Source organism: Bombyx mori, chromosome 23 (genome assembly GCF_030269925.1).
Source record: "Bombyx mori chromosome 23, ASM3026992v2".
Taxonomy (NCBI): Eukaryota; Metazoa; Arthropoda; class Insecta; order Lepidoptera; family Bombycidae; genus Bombyx; species Bombyx mori.
Window position 1 is genome coordinate 18,633,617 of NC_085129.1, and position 23,386 is coordinate 18,657,002.

The 23,386-nt window shown below is 41.3% G+C and overlaps 1 protein-coding gene across 2 annotated transcripts in view; it reads left to right on the top strand.

Annotated features, from left to right (window-relative positions):
* Positions 1 to 23,386, top strand: part of LOC101741591 (uncharacterized) — a 67,657-nt gene that overhangs the window by 34,943 nt on the left and 9,328 nt on the right. The window contains exons 2-16 of one of the 2 annotated variants that reach the window (XM_021350960.3): positions 7,380 to 7,473; positions 8,689 to 9,188; positions 9,787 to 9,940; positions 11,540 to 11,735; positions 12,580 to 12,656; positions 13,710 to 13,908; positions 14,902 to 15,037; positions 15,836 to 15,953; positions 16,771 to 16,963; positions 17,651 to 17,810; positions 18,745 to 19,219; positions 20,033 to 20,189; positions 20,514 to 20,556; positions 21,761 to 21,868; positions 22,769 to 22,890. In XM_021350960.3, the coding sequence (XP_021206635.2) occupies positions 7,380 to 7,473; positions 8,689 to 9,188; positions 9,787 to 9,940; positions 11,540 to 11,735; positions 12,580 to 12,656; positions 13,710 to 13,908; positions 14,902 to 15,037; positions 15,836 to 15,953; positions 16,771 to 16,963; positions 17,651 to 17,810; positions 18,745 to 19,219; positions 20,033 to 20,189; positions 20,514 to 20,556; positions 21,761 to 21,868; positions 22,769 to 22,890 (2,732 nt within the window). The remainder of the gene's footprint in view (positions 1 to 7,379; positions 7,474 to 8,688; positions 9,189 to 9,786; positions 9,941 to 11,539; positions 11,736 to 12,579; positions 12,657 to 13,709; positions 13,909 to 14,901; positions 15,038 to 15,835; positions 15,954 to 16,770; positions 16,964 to 17,650; positions 17,811 to 18,744; positions 19,220 to 20,032; positions 20,190 to 20,513; positions 20,557 to 21,760; positions 21,869 to 22,768; positions 22,891 to 23,386) is intronic. The other variant, XM_062675358.1, reaches the window with a different exon arrangement.

Sequence of the window (23,386 nt, forward strand, 5' to 3'; positions counted from 1 at the left end):
AATTATGGGCGAAGCAAGTGCATGCAACAGCGTGTTAAGGGTCTGGTATAGGCATTTTAAAGAGCGGCAATTTAGGAAGAATTTGCGGCGATAATGTCTTACTCTCACTCTCCCACCACTTATGTTTCAATAGGAAATAATCACTACCGGTCAACGACACTGAATTTTAAATAATTAGGGTACCTTGATAAAAAAAAACCGTCGGCTAGACCACACATAATTTAATCATTTGTGTTGTAAATTGCAGAAAAAATTCTCAAATGTCAGCTGCATAATGTGAATGTTAATGCAAATTCAATTTAAATACACTTACTGGTGGTAGGACCTCTTGTGAGTCCGCACGGGTAGGTACCACCACCCTGCCTATTTCTGCCGTGAATCAGTAATGCGTTTCGGTTCGAAGGGTGGGGTAGCTGTTGTAACTATACTGAGACCTTAGAACTTATATCTCAAGGTGGGTGGCGCATTTACGTTGTGGATGTCTATGGGCTCCAGTAACCACTTAACACCAGGTGGGCTGTGAGCTTGTCCACACAACTAAGCAATAAAAAAAATATCTATCCAAATAAATCGAAATCTCAAATATCTGGACTTTTATAATTTCTGAATATGAGTTATATTAGATCACAAGCATATTTAATTTTACTAGAGGTCGCGCAGTAGTCGAAATTCGACTATAATTAATTGGAATTATAAGTTTGTACACTATTGTGATTGTATTTTATACTTCTATAATCACAAATTTCGCCAAGACTACACTATAAAAAATATTAACAAAGACAAACAATATTTAATCTATTCTCAATTTGACAACGGACGTCAAGAACAAAAGTTTGACAATAAATAGTATGGAATTATGCATTCGTGTGTGCGTCAAATACATGGTATGTAGTGTGTGTAATGTTTTCTTTATTGATTTAATGTATCTTTTACGCAATATTTTAAAAAAAATATTAGCATTGTGCACTTCTTCTCTATATCCTCTATAAGTGTGGAAAATTTCGTACTCCTCCGTCCACGCAATTTTCGTAAAAAGGGATACAAAGTTTTTGCTTCACTTATTAATATGTAGATTGCAACACGCAGAATAGTCTTCTAAGGTTAAATTCTTTAGATATTACGATGTAATACACACGTGATTAAAAATATGCGAAATTACAATCCTTCATTGTTTTTTTTTATCATTGCTATGACATAATACATAGTCGCGCGTGATAATAAACCTACGCACTTGCAATTTTTATAAACATGATAGTAAATACAATGAATACAATTAATATTGTGAAAACATTTGCAAATCTGACCTAGATCAAGCAGAGTATATACTATGAATAATCCTCTGCAACTGATCCCGAGCTCTTCTCGTACACAAACAGACACAGATCCGACCTACATCTAGCCTCTAGTCCTATACTGCACTACTATAGACAGTCCTCTGCATTCTCGTACACAAACAGACACAGATCCGACCTACATCTAGCCTCTAGTCCTATACTGCACTACTATAGACAGTCCTCTGCATTCTCGTACACAAACAGACACAGATCCGACCTACATCTAGCCTCTAGTCCTATACTACACTACTATAGACACAATCCTCTGCAGCTCTGTACTGATCCCGAGCTCTTCTCGTACACAAACAGACACAGATCCGACCTACATCTAGCCTCTAGTCCTATACTGCACTACTATAGACAGTCCTCTGCATTCTCGTACACAAACAGACACAGATCCGACCTACATCTAGCCTCTAGTCCTATACTATACTACTATAGACACAATCCTCTGCAGCTCTGTACTGATCCCGAGTTCTTCTCGTACACAAACAGACACAGATCCGACCTACATCTAGCCTCTAGTCCTATACTACACTACTATAGACACGGTCCGCTACAGCTCTGTACTGATCCCGAGCTCTTCTCGTACACAAACAGACACAGATCCGACCTACATCTAGCCTCTAGTCCTATACTACACTACTATAGACACAGTCCTCTGCAGCTCTGTACTGATCCCGAGCTCTTCTCGTACACAAACAGACACAGATCCGACCTACATCTAGCCTCTAGTCCTATACTACACTTCTATAGACACAGTCCTCTGCAGCTCTGTACTGATCCCGAGCTCTTCTCGTACACAAACAGACACAGATCCGACCTACATCTAGCCTCTAGTCCTATACTACACTACTATAGACACAGTCCTCTGCAGCTCTGTACTGATCCCGAGCTCTTCTCGTACACAAACAGACACAGATCCGACCTACATCTAGCCTCTAGTCCTATACTACACTACTATAGACACAGTCCTCTGCAGCTCTGTACTGATCCCGAGCTCTTCTCGTACACAAACAGACACAGATCCGACCTACATCTAGCCTCTAGTCCTATACTACACTACTATAGACACAGTCCTCTGCAGCTCTGTACTGATCCCGAGCTCTTCTCGTACACAAACAGACACAGATCCGACCTACATCTAGCCTCTAGTCCTATACTACACTACTATAGACACAGTCCTCTGCAGCTCTGTACTGATCCCGAGCTCTTCTCGTACACAAACAGACACAGATCCGACCTGCATCTAGCCTCTAGTCCTATACTACACTACTATAGACACAGTCCTCTGCAGCTCTGTACTGATCCCGAGCTCTTCTCGTACACAAACAGACACAGATCCGACCTACATCTAGCCTCTAGTCCTATACTACACTACTATAGACACAGTCCTCTGCAGCTCTGTACTGATTCCGAGCTCTTCTCGTACACAAACAGACACAGATCCGACCTACATCTAGCCTCTAGTCCTACACTACACTACTATAGACACAGTCCTCTGCAGCTCTGTACTGATCCCGAGCTCTTCTCGTACACAAACAGACACAGATCCGACCTACATCTAGCCTCTAGTCCTACACTACACTACTATAGACACAGTCCTCTGCAGCTCTGTACTGATCCCGAGCTTTTCTCGCACACAAACAGACACAGATCCGACCTACATCTAGCCTCTAGTCCTATACTACACTACTATAGACACGGTCCGCTACAGCTCTGTACTGATCCCGAGCTCTTCTCGTACACAAACAGACACAGACCCGACCTATATCTAGCCTCTAGTCCTATACTACACTACTATAGACACAGTCCTCTGCAGCTCTGTACTGATCCCGATCTATTCTCGCACACAGACAGATACAGATCCGACCTACATCTAGCCTCTAGTCCTATACTACACTACTATAAACACAGTCCTCTGCAGCCCTGTACTGATCCCGAGCTCTTCTCGTACACAAAGAGACACAGATCCGACCTACATCTAGCCTCTAGTCCTATACTACACTACTATAGACACAGTCCTCTGCAGCTCTGTACTGATCCCGAGCTCTTCTCGTACACAAACAGACACAGATCCGACCTACATCTAGCCTCTAGTCCTATACTACACTACTATAGACACAGTCCTCTGCAGCTCTGTACTAGTCCCGAGCTCTTCTCGTACACAAACAGATACAGATCTGACCTACATCTAGCCTCTAGTCCTATACTACACTACTATAGACACAGTCCTCTGCAGCTCTGTACTGATCCCGAGCTCTTCTCGTACACAAACAGACACAGATCCGACCTACATCTAGCCTCTAGTCCTATACTACACTACTATAGACACAGTCCTCTGCAGCTCTGTACTGATCCCAAGCTTTTTCTCGCACACAAACAGACACAGATCCGACCTACATCTAGCCTCTAGTCCTACACTACACTACTATAGACACAGTCCTCTGCAGCTCTGTACTGATCCCGAGCTCTTCTCGTACACAAACAGACACAGATCCGACCTACATCTAGCCTCTAGTCCTATACTACATTACTATAGACTATAGACACTATACTAATCTTGTGTTTGGTTCCAAAAATACTCAGTCTTCTGTAGTTTATTAAACTGTACTGAACCCAAGTTTGTCTTTCGGTCTTGATTAAAATTCTCCTTTATATCGTGTCGCAATAAAATAGCTATTTGCATTATTCATTGAACTATACATATGTACAGTTTTGTTTCACTTCAATTAAAAGTCACGCACAAAAGACATATGTGTACACAAAAACGAGAGTTTTTTCTAGGATTGACGCACGTACGTTATTACAGGTTTTTTTTAAATGATAATCTTAACGGAATAACAAGTGATTACACTAAGAAAACCTGTAGTTCTAATTAGGTAATATTAACGTTGGTTAAAGTTAAAAAAAATTCGCTCTTATTAGAGAAACAATCGTTTTTTTTCCTACCTTAGCTGGTAGCCTTGAGAGGCTATTCCAGCGGAACCTTAACTAGTAGGTGAGCTCACGGGGCTCAAACCTGACGACGTTGCTAACACGAACCCTAGCAAGAGCCGTGCTTCGCAGAATCTACCACCGGATCGGAAACGCGACCCACTGAGAAGATCCGGCGAGAAACTCAGTGGGCTGTGTCTGAGGGTTACTTTACTCGTCGAGCTCTTCGTCGCACGCGACCGTTTCGACGAGAACGGTGACCGGTGCTTGAGGTACCTAAAAGCACCGTTACGGGGATAGGGCGGAGGTTGTGACGTGACGGGGGCGGGAGCGCGTTCCCTCAACTCGATATCGGAACGACAAGCGGAGTAATAGATTCACTAAGCTACGCTGTGAGATTGAAATGGCAGTGGGTAGACCACGTGGCAAGAATGAGTGACGATATATAGACTTCTCCGCTGACGTCATGGTCAGACCCTCAGGGAAATAGAAAAATAGGAAAAACTAGAAGCAGATAGAGCAGAAGCCTTGGGCTAGTGTTAGCAAATTCTCTCAGCTGAGCCCGAGAGCTCAATTACCCGTTCGGGCGTAGCTGAAATAGCCTCTTAGGCTATCAGCGAACAGGCAGCGAAAAAATGAGATCTTATGTATCGATGTGGGTGAGGGCATTTCCGTTCGTTCAAGATCTTCAAAGCGTGAAACGGAACGCATATCCTAATTTTTTTATATTATCTGTGCATTTTTCATTCAATCACGACCTTGCCGCCTTTTTTTATATTTTTTTCTAATTATATTTGTCGGACTAATAATATATAACATCAATTCCACAAAACCGACTTATTATTAGTCCCGAGCGCGGATACCGTTGTCCCAGGTAACTCATGTTAGCAACCCAAAAGAATATTCGTCGCCATTTGCTTACTGTGCTAAATGCTGTCTTACCAATTATACGTATTTTAGAATAAATCAGTCGGGTCCGCTGTGTCGGTACATTGAAAAAAATCGTAAAAATAGAAAGCGGGTAGTTAATAAACAGCAAGCAATTTTTCGTAATTTTTAATCAAGGCTCTTTTTAAATTAGCTTATTGATTTAACTTGTCTTGTGTTTGAATCGGCTTACCGGGTCGTATACATAATTGAAACTAAAGACGCTTCGAATGTTTTACAGTTTTAAAAGCATCGCGACAACCGCGAAGTTAAATCGTAAAAGCAGTTTTTATGAACTCGTCATCTTTGAATAATTGGATATTGTTGAATTTTATAAATCGTTTGGCAACCCTCTTTTCGGGTTGTTGACCCGCCGCAGACTGTTCTAAACTTTAACCGAAACTTGACTCTCAATCTGCCCCCTGTACGGTAGGGTTTTCTAATAAGACCAATAGGTAGAGAGGTTTCGTTATTACAATAAAAAAAGAAACGTATCTTGTTAAGCGATTTTTTTTTGTACATATGAGGGTAAGTCATTAATAATAGAAAACAAAATGGCCGCCACAGCTACGTTTGAAGCATCATACTTTTTTTTGTGACTTTTGTCACAATTCACACATTTGTGGCTATTTATGCATGTAGGTCGTCTATATCTTCACGAATTCCATTTTCGAAGTATTCAATCGAATGTTCGCCATTGGTACCATAACTTTCACGTAGCCCCAAAGAAAAGATTCTGGAGGTGCTAAAACACAACATTTCAGTGGCCAGTTGCGACCGCCTTTAGAAAAAAAAAATTAACATTAAATGAAACCGAAAAATAATAATCACATTTGAATTTCAAATACATTGCTCTTTCACTTCGTTCAGTTCGGAAAAGTTTGTTTGTGTGGGTTAACGTGTGTAAAGAAAAACGTGCCGACAGAATTTTCATTATTTCAAGTGATTCGTACACTGGTTTTAGTGTAAATGCAGATTAAAGGTGCGATACTGTTAATTTTCTTTTCTTTTTGTATAGTATCTATATATTAATACGTAAAGCAAACGTATTTCTCTTTACGAACCTTTTTACGAAAATTACGCGGAGGGAGGAGTATGAAATTTCCCACACTTATCTATACATATTAACAAAATTGGGAGTGTCTGTTTGTAATATTGAAATAACCGCTTTTTACTACATGCATATGAATACATATACGATACATACACCAAAATAGCATTTTTTTACAATTTTTGTCTGTCTGTCTGTTCGTTCTGGCTAATCTCTGGAACGGCTGGACCGAATTTTGACAAAACTTTTACTGATATTTAGCTGATGATATAAGGAGTAACATGGCTACTATTTTAGACTGGCTTCACCCCGTGTACGACAATAATCGCGGGTAACATCGCGGGACTCAGCTCTCAATAATAAGCTGCTATAAATTATAAATATTTTATGAACAGATATGTGTAGAAGGGTTATCCACTGAAGTAATTATATCGATTTCTGTTACTAACGCGCGTGTATTGGTTAACTTTGCCTTCTTTTGTTTGTTATTGTATGTCTTTTAGGTCTCTTAGAAATAGATTCATTCTCAACGTCTTAAGATTAGGCTTTCCCAGAATCTACTAGTTATTCCCGCCCTTAATAAGAGTATCGAGGAGAGTAATCGACATAATTACTTCAGTACGCCATGTACCGATGACTTACAGTAGTCAAAAGGTTAAGGATGACTCGCGTTACTCAAGGAATCAAAGACTCACTCAATGATAACTCCAAGGATAGACAACGTCACTTATAACTCTTTTTTTTAATTGTCCGAGCAGGCGGGTGAGTATGCGGCCCATCTGATGCTAAGAGGTCCTACCACCAGTAATTAGCAAATTATAATTTTGCGTGTTTGATTTTTACTACACGATGTTATTCCTTCACCGCGGAAGTCAATCGTGAACATTTGTTAATGACATATTTCATTAGAAAAATTGGTACTTGCCAGCGGTATTTACACGCTGATGCATCGCTAGATACGAATGCACCGGACGTCTTCTCTTTTAGGCCACGAAGACTTAATCCAATAAATATGCATGATGGAGTCATTGGTATTCTTAGTTAACGAAGCCAGTAGGAGAATCATGATGACAACACTGATTTTTTGCTACATTCTAAGATCTTGTTGTAACTTTTCTTTTTGTACTCAGGTCCTGGATTCATTACGGATTTGGACTTCGATGCGTATATGGGCCCGGTCGGAGACAGCTGTTACACAGCTCAGATCGACGCCAGGCGAAATGGGTATAAAATTCACCACATGTTCTTTTTATTCCACCAAGAAAACCCATCATGATTATGTCCCATCATCACTGATTGCACAAATTTAGAATGTTCCCATGTGTATAGTATAGTAGGCAGCGACTTCGCTCTGCACCTGGCATTGCTGACGTCCATGGGCGACGGTAACCACTCACCATCTGGTGAGCCATATGCTAGTCTCCCTACAAGGACAATAAAAAAAACACTGAAGGCAGGCGAGCAAACGTCCCATCTAATGTTCAGAGTTCTTAAACATCATAATAATGACATCATCATCGTAAATACGTTTATCGAACCTTTTGCTATAGAAACCGCCCTAAACACATCATTACGGATCCTCCCGATCCATTAACGGCGGTGCTTTTAGGTACATCAAGCACCGGTCACCGCCCTCGCCGAACCCGTCGCTTACGACGAAGTACTTGACGAGTGAATTAACCCATAGCCACAGCCCACTGAGTTTCCCGCCGGATCTTCTCAGTTTGTCGCGTTTCCAATTCGATGGTAGATTCTGCGAAGCACTGCTCTTGCTAGAGCTAGTGCTAGCAACGCTCCGGGTTGAGCCCCGTGAGCTCACCTACAAGGAGTCAGCTCACGTCAAGGAGTAGTTGAAATAGCCTCTCTAGGCTATCAGCATAGGTAGAAAAAAACATAGAAACCTGAAGATATTCGCACTAGTCTTAAGAGTTTGGGATTGTTTTCTGCTCTATGTTAAATGGATCATGGGTGGCGGCCAGACATAGAGGTGCTACTTAGCTGTCGTTCTTAACAGCGCCTTGACCTTCGATTACAAGCCGCAGCTTCAGGATATTAGCGACAAGAAGACTCGGCCGCTTTATCTGGTTCGAATCCGGCATAACTTATAACAGAAGTACTACTGACTAGTTTTTCCAGAGATAGTATCTATATATATTACATACCCTGAGGATGATCATGTTTAGGTCAGTAGGGCATAGGAACACGATTTTTAACACCATCATAGTGTATCCAGACTTTATATTTTCAAATGATTTTAGAAAAGAGTCCTCAGAGGTAGTTAGTGGTTTAATGATGATGATATTTAACACATACCATCAGCTATGGCAGAAAAGTCAGCCAAATCTAGAAAATCCGGCAATTTCATAAAAATATTTGTCATACTCTGTATTTATTGTTAAAAAATCCAGGCTAGTAATAGGTTTGAATTATTCGTTCCAGAGGACACCAACTACCGGAGAGCCCGCCAGATTCTGGATCGGAGAATCCGTACAGTCCCTCTGAAACCCAGGTGCATACCATAGCCGTACCACAAACGGTTCTCAACGCCGAATACATGCTAGTCCACGAACATTTACCAACCCACGAAATACTCCAACAAAATGGAGATTACATTTACGAGGAGTTGAAATCGGACAACTTGGACCAGGATGTGCTGAGGAGTAATCTGAACGATGTGGTCGTTCTGCCTCAAGATCAGAACTTGGAGTTAGGGATACGGCAGGTTCGCCACGATCTTGGTCTGACCGACTCTGTATACCCGAACAGATTTGGACAGATGAGGGTCGACATGCAAGAGCTGGAGCAAGGCATGATAAGCTCGCAACTGGTATCTCTAGGGCACGAGACTCTGACTCCTGTATATACGAGCCTGCAAGAGCCTAACGTGAAGAAGAGGAAATTATCCCAAGACACAAGTTCTCAAGTTAAATGTGAGCCAGGTAATTTTCTTTAATTTGGACTGATCAGAAATTCAGAGCACAGCTTAATGTATCTTTCTGAGGGGTGGAGACCTGGTCTCCTGGAAACCCGAGCTTAGTTCTAGTTTAGATACCACCACGGTCTTTTTTTATTTTTTTATTTCATAGATGGGTGGACGAGCTCTCACCTGGTGTTAAGTGGTTAATTATAACGCAAATTATAATTTTGCGGGTTTGATTTTTATTACACAACGTTAATCCTTCACCACGGAAGTCAACCGTGAGCATTTGTTAAGTACGTATATCATTGGAAAAATTGGTACCCGCCTGCGGGATTCGATCACCGGTGCATCGCAAGATACAAATGCACCGGACGTCTTATGTCTTATCTTTTAGGCCACGACGACTTCCATTGCTCATGTGTCATAGTTTGGGGTGAGATAATAAAACGAATATTCTCTTTATTGTTGTTTTCATCCCACTACCAATACACCGGTTGGTGTATTAGTATTAGAGCCTGGCTAGGCACTTCTGAAGCACCTTGGATGTTTCGGCTATAATCAATCAAACAGGTGACTTCATCCGTCTGTACCAACGTTTCCTTTGCTCTCTCCAACAGCGGCCTTATCTCCGGAAACAGTGCACCCGGTCAGAGCGCCCGCTTCGCTTGACGGCTCTGAAGCCGGCGACGATGCGCTCTTACAGTGCATCCGCTTCGCATCATTTCAAGAGCGAAGCTGGCATCTTTTGTATGACTGCAATCTGAAGCCACTGTGAGTATCAACAACGGTAGTAGAACCTAATCACGAAGTCTCTGTCAGCGACTTTGCTATACATCTATATAATGCAAAGAGGATGTCGCCCTGGATCTTGGAAGGGGAGACGCTCGCCACTGATTACCAGTGGCGTGTGGTTCTTATATGATCAGAGTGAGGTAGACCTAAGGGTGTGACTTAAAATGATGTGGCAAAGATATAAAAAAACCATACCTGATGATAACCACTCTGGCTCCTTCTGTTCTGGTCTACTTCATATGTATTGCATTGAAATCGAGCTTAAAAGTATAAATCGAAAGTTATAACCAGGTAATAAAACATCAGACTGGTATTTCCAAGTGTTTTCACTCCATCGTGCGTTGAATGCGAAATCGTGTCTTACGCATTCCAATTGTCGTGACCTCTTCAATGACATATGTTTCATTGATGATTTCGGGGCGTTGACCTGAAGGGTTCGTTGTCGCTGTCCAGTGTGGCGACTAAGCAATGGTACCTTGCGAAAGTGATCTCTTGTAAAATGCTATGAAAGAATGTGGCTAATCATCCGAAACAAATTCCTCTGTGAGTTCGCGAATCGGGAAATCCTTAATGCTGTGAGATCGGTGCTATTTTAAAATTCAAACGATGCGGTGTCTGTTTTTGACTTAAGATTACCCACCAAAATCAACCTATTTATGATAAAGAGCTCGGAAGATCTCTGGCCACTTGGCTCTCTCTCCGACCGAATTTACGACCAATGAGGACTGTCAAATTGGGTTACGTTTTCAAAGCTCTTTTGAAAGGTCAATCTTGTGACCAGAATGCAAATAGCGGACTTAGCCATGACTTATAACCATGCCTCGTAAGATCGAAGTTTCAATATGCAGACTAAAAAAGAAATAAGCTAAAAAGTACATATTATAAATCCCAAGTGAAATTGAAATGGTCATTCGATCAGAATCTTTGCGGAATATTCATGCCATGTAACGTGATTGTCCGACAATGTTTTTTATAAAGAAATTGACGGTAGTTAGTGCGATATTAAAATGTCGACTAAAGCCGCTTTCAGACTACGCTATAATATAATAGCATATAGTATATAGACAATCTCGCGCACCATACATTGTTATGGACACGTTCACACTGTACTGTACTATATATTATTGGCTAAGTATAGGCTGCTATACTATATGGCACTATAGTATAGCGTAGTCTGAAGGCAGCTTTATTTGAAATGTCGGAAGTAAAAAACGTAAGACTTTAGTCATAAAAGTACTTTTAACTAAGATATTGATTGACTGAAGTTGCGGATGAAGCCAAGCTTTTTTTTTATTGCTTAGATGGGTGGACGAGCTCACAGCCCACCTGGTGTTAAGTGGTTACTGGAGCCCATAGACATCCACAACGTAAATGCGCCACCCACCTTGAGATACAAGTTCTATGGTCTCAAGTATAGTTACAACGGCTGCCCCACCCTTCAAACCGAAACGCATTACTGCTTTACGGCAGAAATAGGCAGGGTGGTGGTACCCACCCGCGCGGACTCACAAGAGGTCCCCTACCACCAGTAAAAAAGCTTAGTAGCTTAGTAGCTTTCACTGACCCTTTCCTTGTCAGGCAAACTCCCAGTTACGTGGTCGGAGCCGATAAAGGCTTCAACTATTCTCAAATAGACGATGCTTTCGTCTGCCAGAAGAAGAATCATTTCCAAGTCACCTGCCAGATACAGATGCAGGGAGAACCGAATTACGTCAAAACCGCTGATGGTTTCAAGAAGATCAGTAGCTTTTGTCTACACTTTTACGGAGTGAAGGTAAGCTAGTGCAACTGAATTAGGGATTATGGAACGTCTGCATCAGGAAATAAGGTAGACGATTCCAGTATAGACCAGAATTTGGATAACCACCTAACTTGCGATATTTATATCGAGGATTGAAAGGTTATTTGGGTGATGATGATGATATTAATTTATCCCTAATGGGAAAGGCAAAGGACTTTAGTCCATACAGTCAGGTCTGGTTCTTGGTAATGATTGGAGAATTTTGGTAGTTTTAAAGGCCAAAGCCACGTCTACATTATTCTTGATTGTAAGGCCGAAGCCATGTCTTGTCTTATTGTTTTCATGTCTTATTATTCTCGGTCATAAGGCCTAAGCCACTTCTTCGATGTTTTGAATTGGTCAAAGTCTAATCAAGGTTATTTGGTTTAGGTGACATTTCGCTTAACACGCGACATTTACCTTTGTAATTAAAGGTCCGTTTTATTTAGTATTCCCATCAACAATTTTCTGTTTGTAATTGGACTTGAATTAAGATTAATCCATCCAAATAGTTTAAGAAGTTTTTGTGTTATAATATGCTTTCATAATTTTAAACTTTAAATGGCTCTCCTGTATTGTTGCAAATATGTCGCTTCCTCGATATGTTCCATTTAGTGTACAAGCCAAGACGACTCCGGCGTTATAGTAGTAGGCTACTGACAGACAGTACAGTACAGTACTACTGACAGACTTTTACCCTGTATCGGTTGTTATCAAAAAGATCGCACAGTCTTTTGACTTACTGTCATTAAATTTTAATATTCATCACGAATTGCCTAGAGCCAGAGCAGCAGTGAGGGCTCCAGCGTAAGACATGCTTTTAAAATTCATTTTTCAGGCCGAAGACCCAAGTCAAAGAGTCAGAGTTGAGCAAAGCCAATCGGATAGAACAAAGAAGCCCTTTCATCCAGTACCGTAAGTATCGATTTCAAGGTCGTGGTTTTTTTTAGAAGGCTTTTTATTTTTTATTGCTTTTGTAGGCAGACAAATGAGCATACGGCCATACGACTACCGGCTACCGACTACCGAGTATACGGTCCACCTGATGGTTAGTGGTTACCGTCGCCCATGGACTTCAGCAATGCCAGGGGTAGAGCCAAGCCGTTGTCTACCGAAAAATTTAAATATGTCGAAGTATTATTTGGAAATTGTTCCAAAAAATTTTTTTTTTACTGTAGGCAATGTATGTAAGTGAAGCGCAAGGTCAACGACCTCCTCTTGTTACATTGAGTGTTTATTACGGATGCAAAAGCATTTCTGTTGAGCATCAGATATAAGTATGAACACTATGGTGTTGGAACCCGATTTATATATTACATACTTATATAGTACCATTATATAAGTATGTAATATATAATATATATTACATACTATTACATACTATTATATTATTATTGGGTGTTAGGAGACCGCTCCTGAAAACGAAGAAAGACGATTTTGTGTTTGTTTGTTTTGATTTTGTGTTTCATTGCTGGTTTTTTATAAAAGTAAATTAATGTATTTTTTATGAAACTATCGTTTCATTTAGGTGTAATAACACGATGGAGCGTAAATAATGCTAATAAAACGTTTTAAAAAAAAATATTTTTTTAAATCAGTATCGATTTTTTTCCGTTTCATAATCAAAGGTGTCATTAGTACTATCGTCTGTCTTCGTTTTCGGAAGCGGTCTCCTAACATCCAGTGTAGTATAATAGATGGCATATATTGTATGTACATATGTACATACAATATATGCGTACACACGTATTTCTTGTATACTTGTAACGGCCGTCTGGTGTAGTGGTAAGTGACATGGTCACTACAGAAGGGGGTCGCGGGTTCGAATCCCGCCAAGGGAAGATATTTGTATGATAAATATAAATCTCTTTTCCAGGGTTATGGATGTATATTAAATATTAAAATATATGTACGTGTATAATTATTTATTATTATTATTACATGGTAAATTAATACTTCCACGACCAGAGTGGAGATACGTCGTGAGGGTGCCAAAGTGACAGTCGGGAGACTCCACTTCGCGGAGACCACGAACAACAATATGAGGAAGAAGGGGCGTCCGAACCCTGACCAGAGACACTTCCAGCTGGTCGTGGCCTTGCAAGCCCACGTGGCCAAAGAAGATTACATGCTCATAGCCCATGCCAGTGACAAAATTATTGTCAGGGTGAGTGGCTTTAAGCTATCATTCACTTCTATTAGCAGTATTTTAATATGGCAACAACTTGGCAATTGTGTGTAGTAATGTAGAAAGAATTAGAAAGTGTGCGTTTGGGATGGTATGGACACGTGATGAGACGAAATGACAATGAGGTTGATAAGAGAGTTTTAACTATAAATGTGGAAGGATATAGAGGAAGAGATAGACCTACGAAAAAATGGATGGATTGCGTGAAGGACGATATGTGTAAGAGGGGAGTGAGCGAAGAAATGGTATTGATAGAGGAGTATGGAAGGAGAAAACATGTTGCGCCGACCCCAGGTGGTCTGGTGGTAGGACCTCTTATGAGTCCGCATGGGTAGGTACCACCACCCCACCTATTTCTGCCGTGAAGCAGTAATGCGTTTCGGTTTGAAGGCCGGGGCAGCCGTTGTAACTATACTGAGACCTTAGAACTCATATCTCAAGGCGGGTAGCGGCATTTACGTTGTAGATGTCTCCGGTAACCACTTAAAACCAGATGAGCTCGTCTACAAACCTAAGCAATAAAAAAGAAAAGAAGGTGACTGAGAGAAGGACAGGAGAATGAATGTAGAAAGAACTATCTAGTTATTTATTGTTCCGTGAAAGTATTTTAAATAGGCAGATTACGCAAACTTGTAAATTGCGCTGTATCTTAAATGAATTGGTCTCTGCACTGGCCTACGCTGGTTCTCCCTTTTGCCCTTCAAGCCCCAAGCTGTCGGGTCCCAAGCTGACCTGAAATTAGATAGAAGTTTCAGTTGCATATACCGGATTTTGCGGGCCTTTTAATGCGTCACGTTTGATTTTTCCCACCACGAAAACACGACACGCAGGACACTGGCATCAGTGTGATTTTTAACCGTTCCAACTGCATACATATTTGAGTTAACTTTTACGCTATCCAGAACGTTAAAAAACTCGCACTAAGCTCGCTGGTCAAATGTGAACCTAATTGATTGGTGATTTTTGGTTCAGGCGTCGAACCCTGGCCAGTTCGAGTCCGACTGCACGGAGAGCTGGTGGCAACGAGGAGTTGCAGAAAACAGCGTCCACTTCAGCGGGAAGGTCGGCATCAACACGGACAGACCGGACGAGTCCTGCGTCGTCAATGGTAAGTATTATTATATTATAATATTACTAGCTGACCTGGCAAACATTGATTTGCCAAATATAAGATTTCTAGGGAATTTCTAGTGTAGAAAAAAAAAACTTAGCTTATTGTAAGTGTGTAAGGATTGGTAAATGAGTGAAAGAGGCATGTAGCGCTGTGAACGATGAGGGAATATAAAAATAACAAAACCTCATTCAACCACTTATTGCCTCATTACAACAACAACAAAAAAAAGTGTCCAAAAAATAAAAATAAAATGTTAGGCGTGGACAACCCTTATCACTTAGGGGTATGAAAATAGATAGTAGCCGATTCTCAGACCTACTGAGCATGCATATAAAATTTCATAAAAATCTGTCAAACCCTTTCAGAGGACTATGGTAACTAACATTGTGACACGAGAATTTTATATATAAGATTTGTCTATAGTGTAGTCTTGGCGAAATCTGTGATTATAGAAGTATAATAAATAGTCTTTGACAATAGAACCAAAATAATGTTTAAACTTATAATTTCAATTAATTATATTCGAATTTCGACTACTGGGGGATCATAAGTCATATATAAATACGTTATATCTATTCTTCAGCATCAGATACGTTGGAACCGGATACATTGGAACAGCTCTAGGAATGAAGACATAAAATTCGACTTTAATACACTTAAAGATAATATGACACTAGTGCAAGCAATGTATCGCATTCAAAGTACATTGCGGGCTGACTTCGCAGGAGCTCGAAGTTTAAATGGCCATCAATCGTGCAATTTCACAAGTTATCCCGGTTTTTATTTTCCCAGGAAACCTGAAAGTCATGGGCCACATACTCCATCCTTCGGACGAGAGAGCCAAACATAACATAGAAGAGTTAGACACGGCCCAGCAATTGAAAAACGTGCAGAGCATCCGGGTTGTCAAGTAAGACTTAATAATACTATTGATTTGAATGTCTATATTTTTAACCGACTTCAAAAAAGGAGGAGGTTCTCAATTGAGAGTCGAATTCGACTGTATGTTTTTTTTTCGTTACCTCGTATCGTTTGACAGGGTGAATCAATTTTGATGATAATTTTTTTTTTAATTGGAAAGCTGACCCTTTCCATGTGGTCCCATTTCAATTTAGTCCAGTTCCGATAATGGTATCCATGAAAAAACCATATGTCTTAATTTTGCATTAAATACGTGCGCGACAAATAGCTCAATAACTCAATATCACGCCAACCGATTTCGATGATTATTGTTTCTAGTGTATATTAATTTGTTTTGGAATGTCTTTTTTTTTCTATTCGAAGTCGGTTTTTGTTAAAGATAAGGTGGGTGGCGCATTTACGTTGTAGATGTCTATGGGCTCCAGTAACCACTTAACACCAGGTGGGCTGTCAGCTCATCCATCCATATAGGCAATAAAAAATAAATGAAAATTTGTATGTATATTTATAAATGCATTTAGGTTAGGAATTTGTGTATGTATATGTATGTATGTATGTATGTATGTGTATGTGTATGTATTTATATTTTAATTGATTGGTACACCGCTTATAATTCGTTTCCAAATGATTCTTTTCCACCTAATGGTTGCCTGAAAGAGATCGCTCTTAGCGATAAAGCGGCCAATTATACTTTTATTGTATTTAATGTTTCGCATTGTTTTTTTTTGTTGTTCTCTCTCTCTTTCTCTCTCATCCTCTTCCTCTCATCTCTCTCTCTCTCATCTCAAACGCCCGCAACCCCCCAGATTCAACTACGACCCTTCATTCGCGGAGCACTCTGGTCTGCTGGGTTACGACCCCGGGCGGCAGGGTCCGCAGCTGGACACCGGAGTCATCGCGCAGGAGGTCCGCCGCGTCATACCAGAGGCGGTCAAGGAGGCCGGTGACGTCACATTGCCCAACGGCGACACCATACCCAAGTTCTTGGTCGTCAATAAGGTTAGTTGGATCGAGGTGGAATAGAACGCCGCGTTTATTGCCGTGGTATTTTTTTTATAAGGGATCTTATGACCTGGTAACTAAGACCTTTAAGTCAAGTCTTATTTTAATTTATATTCTTATTTTTATATTTATGAAAAATGATAATATGGAGTGAAATGAAATGAAATGAGATGAGATGATATGATATGGGATGAAATATAATCTCAGTAAAATGGTGGTCATTTACTGAGATTTTTTCAGTGGACTTTTTGGAGGATCCCGAGAAGCTACGTCCAGAGGCTTTGTTTCATTTTCCCACGTTTGTGCACTTTCACATTTATACTAAACAGTTCATTTAAACCTGAAGAAGCACTAAATAGACAAAATAAAACAAATCACACAACTTCACTCTTCGCGTTCCCGCCAAAAAGTCATTCCCGTGGTAATAGCTGTAATTAACCGTTTTAGTGCTAAGCTTATTTTCATTCGTTGTTCGTTATTCATTTCATTTCATTTCACTCCATATTATCATTTTTAATATAAATAAGAATATAAATTAAAATAAGATACGACTTAAAGGTCTTAGTTACCATGTCATAAAATCCCTTAAAAAATGGGTAATTGAATGTTGTGCTGACCACCCTCAATACGTGGAGATATAGCGTCATCGCATTGGCACTTCCAAAGTCTTTATTCAAACCCCAGGACCGGATATTCATGGAGAATCTGGGCGCTGTCAAAGAACTGTGCAAGGTGACTGGAAACTTGGAGTCCAGGATAGACCAGCTCGAGAGGATCAACCAGAAGCTGTGCAGGATCACCGTCCTGCAGCGGCGAGGCAGCTCCAGATCAAGCATCAGCAATGGTAAATTCGTATTCTATGTTTCAATAGGCAGCTTTCCACTTCTTACTTCTGCAGTGAGCTACCACAGCGGTCTTTGAAGTATTTAATTATAGTCCGTAATTACTGGTGGTAGGACCTTTTGTGAGTCCGCGCGGGTAGGTACCACCACCCTGCCTATTTCTGCCGTGAAGCAGTAATGCGTTTCGGTTTGAACGGCGGGGCTGCCGTTGTAACTATACTTGAGACCTTAGAACTCATGTCTCAAGGTGGGTGACGGCATTTACGTTGTAAATATTTTTGGACTCCAGTAACCACTTTAAGTGGACTGTGAGCTCGTCCACGTTTCTAAGCAATAAAAAAAGCTTTTACGCGATCTATAAGTTAAAAAACTCGCACTAAGCACACACAGTGTGACGTATCTATTACCGAAGTGATGTCATCCGAACCGTTTAAAAATATATACCTAATAATAACATAAATAAAATCATTTATTGCCTTTCACGCAGATTTAAGTTAATATATTTAGATAATTAAAAGAAAGGAAAAAAAAACAAAAAAAACATGGCTTAGCTAATGCAGTTCAAAGTTGATGAATCTAACAGTTAATGATCTATTTATTTATTTATTAGGAACACAATACACATTACAAGCTAAAAAGATACACAAAGCTTTAATCTATACAAGTAAATAAAATTGGAGTGTCTGTTTGTAATAATAAAATAAGCACTTTTTACTAAATTTGTAAGTAATTATACCACAGTACATATACCAATTTTTTTTTTGTCTGTCTGTCTGTCTGTTTGTTCCGACTAGTCTCTGGAATGACTGGACCGATTTCTACTAAGCTAACTTCGCCCCGCGGCGTCACCCGCGGCACGACAATAACCGCGGGTAACTTCGCGGGACTCAGCTAGTTAATAAATAAAATAATTTAAAATATCTCGTTTATTTCTAGACTCCCGATACTCGGCAACATCGAACTCTTCGAAATCGCTCTACAACGACAACGTGTCGATAGATCAGATACGCGACATCGCCAGAAGCATCCGCAGGCACGAGTGTTGTCACAAAATGAACCACAACTCGCCGAGGTACACCAGGAAGCAGTGCAAGCATTGCCACAGCAGCTCCTCAAAATACGGAAAATTTTACAACTCGAATAAGACGTGCTATCGATACAACGATAAGGAGAAGATCGATATGGCCGGCCCTAATTATGTCGATAAAATGTTGCCAGACGACGACTTCGTTGAGTTGCCGAAGAAGAAAGATCACTGTCTATGGGTTAGGAGCGAAGACGATTTCGCGTATGGCAACACTAAATTGGGTTTTTGCTGTCGGAAAGACTACGGGGATGCCAGCAGCGAACTGATCTCCAATAAGTTTTTGCAGATCATCATAACTATATTGGTGTTCGTTATGGCTGTTTGGTAAGTAGATTTAATTTGTTACAATTAGATATATCTTGTTTTGCCTTGCCCGGATGTGGACCGAAATATTGCCTGTTTCTGCCGCGAAGCTGACACATTACTCGTGCCGACTTACAATGGGCTTTATTGCTGGCTTAAATGCGTATTTCGTTCGAACGTTGTGCTCGATTCATGACAGTTTTTGGATATGTCAATAATTGTGTAGTATTATCATGCATTTGTATAACTGGTGGTAGGACCCCTTTGAGTTCGCACGGTACTACCACCCTGCCTATTTGAGCCTATATTTGTCGGGTTGAAGGGTGGGGCAGCTGTTGTAACTATACTGAGATCTCAGAACTTATAGCTCAAGGTAGGTGGCGCATTTGCGTTGTAGTTGTCTATGGGCACCAGTAACCACTTAACACCATGTGGGCTGTGAGCTCGTCAACCCATTTAGGCAAAAAATAATAATATATAGAATAAAATTACCTTCAATAATTCGATTCGGAGTCGTGCGATCCATTACGGAATTGTAGTATCAAATGACAATCATCAATTTGGAAGAACACATTCCAGGTTCGCGTGAACTCTGTCCGTTCCAAAGGTCCGTGTGTGGTTCATAACTACACAGCGCGATCTAGCGGCGCGCGTTTGAACTACAACGATTTTTAGTTTCAACCGCACGTCGCTAGGTGGTACTGTACCAATTACTAAACAGCGCGATCTAGCGGCGCGTATCTTTACTACAACGCTTTTTAGTTTCGATCCCGCGTCGCTAGATGGCGCTGCACCGATTACTGAATTTACGGTTTTTTCCCTTTCTTATCGCAGCCTCGTCGTGATATCGGCGCTATACTTCCGGGAGCACCAAGAGCTGCTGACGATGAAGGAGACACGGATGCACGAGAAATTCTCCAGCTACCCTCATTACTCGAAACTGAACGCGGGTAGCGCGCACAAGGCGCCGCCTGACCATAATTTGATACAGGTTACTACACTTTTTTTTTATGAATGAAGGATTACTGGTGCCCCAGAGGCTTTTCCAGTTTCACTAGGACAAGTGGGCGGTAGGTTTGTTAGAGATGTTTGGCGTTCAGAGTCATTGATACAATCTCCATGTCAAGAGGGCCGCAAATCCTGAGCACTAGAGGCCCTGAACGTGGAACATTTGAGGTTCAGCTCACCGTTAACTATTGGCTGTCCTAGGACTAATTTTAGACTAAACTATATTTCCAATACGTGTGGATTCTGACCCTAAAAGGAATATCCTCAAAAAGAAAAAAAGACCTCAAAAATATGTTTTCCTTTGCAGAATTTAAAACCGTCCCAACACGTTTTGCCCAAGAAAGTCAAAGGTGAGCTTCAATGAATATTTTCTTTATAAATATCTCCTGGTCACTGTATTTATTTTTGCTTAGATAGATGGACGTTCCGACAAGTGGATCGTGAGATCGTCCACTTGGTGTTAATTGGTTTCCGGAGCCCATAGACCTCGACAACGCAAAAGCCAAAGTCCGCTTTGGGATTTGAGTTTTAAGTCTCATTTTTATACAGTACTCACTATTTCAGCTCTCGTTATTTGTATGAAGGATTTAAGGTTTTTTGAAGCTACCCTGGCGCCATTTCTACTGCAATTGAATTTTATAAACATCAAATCTAATTTTATTATTTATTATCCAAACTATAATGATTTTGAATGATGATTAGAAGGATACATTCTCTAGAATATTCTTTATCACCAATCAAAAAGTCTCATCTAACGAGATGGCTAGCTTCTTTTGACCCTGCGCGTTTAAGTACCAACCAAGTACCAAGACGTCTATTGCGTTTGGAGGCAGATGTACAAAGGAACCATCTGATTAGGAAGTAGTCACCGTCTCTCTTGGATGCTAGCAATGCCATGGACACTGCCAAGCCGTGGCCTTCCACTGAGTCCGCAAGCCTTGTTGGAAGAGGCCATACCACTGAGGAAACGTCGTGGAGGGGAGTTCATTCCAGAGTCGGACGTGGCAGAATGTCTCTGGAGAATGAATGATGGATGAACGTAGGGGTTCTAAATAGTCATATTAAAAATTAATGTAGGTGCTGTCTCGACCTCCTCAGAGCACTCCCCATGGAACAGAATAGTGCTCTGAGGAATTGTTTGAGATACCTTCATCTCGTTTTTACCATCGCACTGCCCGCTACCGGAGTAGAGTTCATCCATACTACCTGGAGCCACTGTGGTCATCCATAATGCGTTTCCAGAGATCTTTTTTGCTACTTACCATCCGGCTTTGGAATGAGCAACCCTCCACGTTGTTTCCTGAGAGCTATGACATGTCCTTCTTCAAACGAGGCTTGTGGAGAGTACTTAACGGTAGGCAGCGGCTTGGCTCTGCCCCTGGCGTTGCTGACGTCCATGAGTAACGGTAACCACTCTCCATCAAGTGGGCCGTACGCTCGTCTGCATATACGGCAATAAAAACAAAAAGCAAAAAAAAACTAGATAGAACTCAAATCCTTCAGTAAGCCTAAAGATTCCAATACCGGAACGCTGATGACGTATAACGTTCTCAGAGAAAAGCGGCCTCAAGACCACCGTGGACACGACCACGGCCCCCACGGACCCACCACTCACCAGCACAACGCCGCCACCCACCAAGAACTACATCAGCAGCCTCATAAGTGAGTACGCACAACTCACGACCTCACAGCCATAAAGTTGGTTTACAAAATGAACTTTTCACTTGAATTCTAGTCACTAGACACTAATCACACCCGGTTCTACTAAATTCTATTCTTCGATTTAAATTCTCTCAGGTTGAGCCCGTGAGCTCACCTACCGGTCCGGGAGTAGCTAGAATAGTCCCTCATGCTACCACCAGCCAATAGGTAGGGGGAATATACCTTACCAGAGGTCCTAGACACCACGAATACCCCCCTTTCATTTCAAAGACTCAGTTGCATAACGAAAACCCCACTCTTTAAACTGGACGCGCCTTAACCAGGCAGGACCTTTGCAAATAACCTACCAATACAATGCTCGATAATCAGTTTAGTATTCGAAAATCTAAATTTTATTGTAAATTTTTTGTGATAGTAAAATGAAAATCGTGAAAAACGGATGGTGTAAAAGAAATAGACAAAGTCTGTTCCTAAGGCACGTTGCTATGGGTATATGGGGATATGACCCAAGGAGGACGGGTAGTCGATTTTAAAACTCATCCTAAATCCTGGCATGATGAGGACACGCTGCGCAGGTCCCACGTAATGTGGGGTAAGAGCGAGAAGGAGATAATCCTTAATATTTTTTTGACGAGCTCACAGTCCACCTCGTGCCAAGTGGTTACTGGAGCGCCCATAGACATCAACGAAGTAAACGCGCTACCCACCTTGAGATATAAGTTCTAAGGTCTCAAGTATAGTTACAACGGCTGCCCCACCCTTCGAATCGAAACGCGTTACTGCTTCACGGCAGAAATAGGCAGGGTGGTGGTACCTACCCGCGCGAACTCACAAGAGGTCCTACCACCAGTAAAAATGCCAGAGATGACCTGGTAGGCTTACGGATGCTCGTACTTCCAGACACGATCCAGGCGGCGGCGCGCGGCGAGGGCGTGGTCGCGGCCAGTCGCACGGCGGACGTGGTGGGGGGAGGGTGCGTCTTCGCGGCCAACAGCAACAATGAGCTGGAGCCCGACTGTCAGGTGCGATGGACTTCTATTCGAACTCTGGATAGTTAACTCAAATTTGTATGGGCAGTTTGCCTACGTTTGCCGCTAGGGGCGCTGTTCCAACTCCATACAAATTTGAGTTCACTTTTACCCGATTCGAGAACGTTATAAAACTTGCACTAAACCCACTCATCAGCCCGGTGCCGCTGATACGGTCTCTCTAGACCAGGCCTGGGCAAATGGCGGCCTGCGGTAGAATTTTGTGTGGCCCGTGAAGCATTGTATAGGTATTATTATTAAAAACACAATTTATTACATATTAGTTTTTGTCTAACATAATTGCCGGTGGGAGCCAAAATTTTCTCCCGGACAATCGCTCTTTTCAGCGCCTCCTATTCGAAAATATAATTATGATAATTGAACAATTACAGTACCTATGTATAATAGTCGCACAATCTCACTAGTTATTATACTTATTATATCACATTATTGCATGAATAAACAAACTAACTTAAATCTAAAGCCGCCA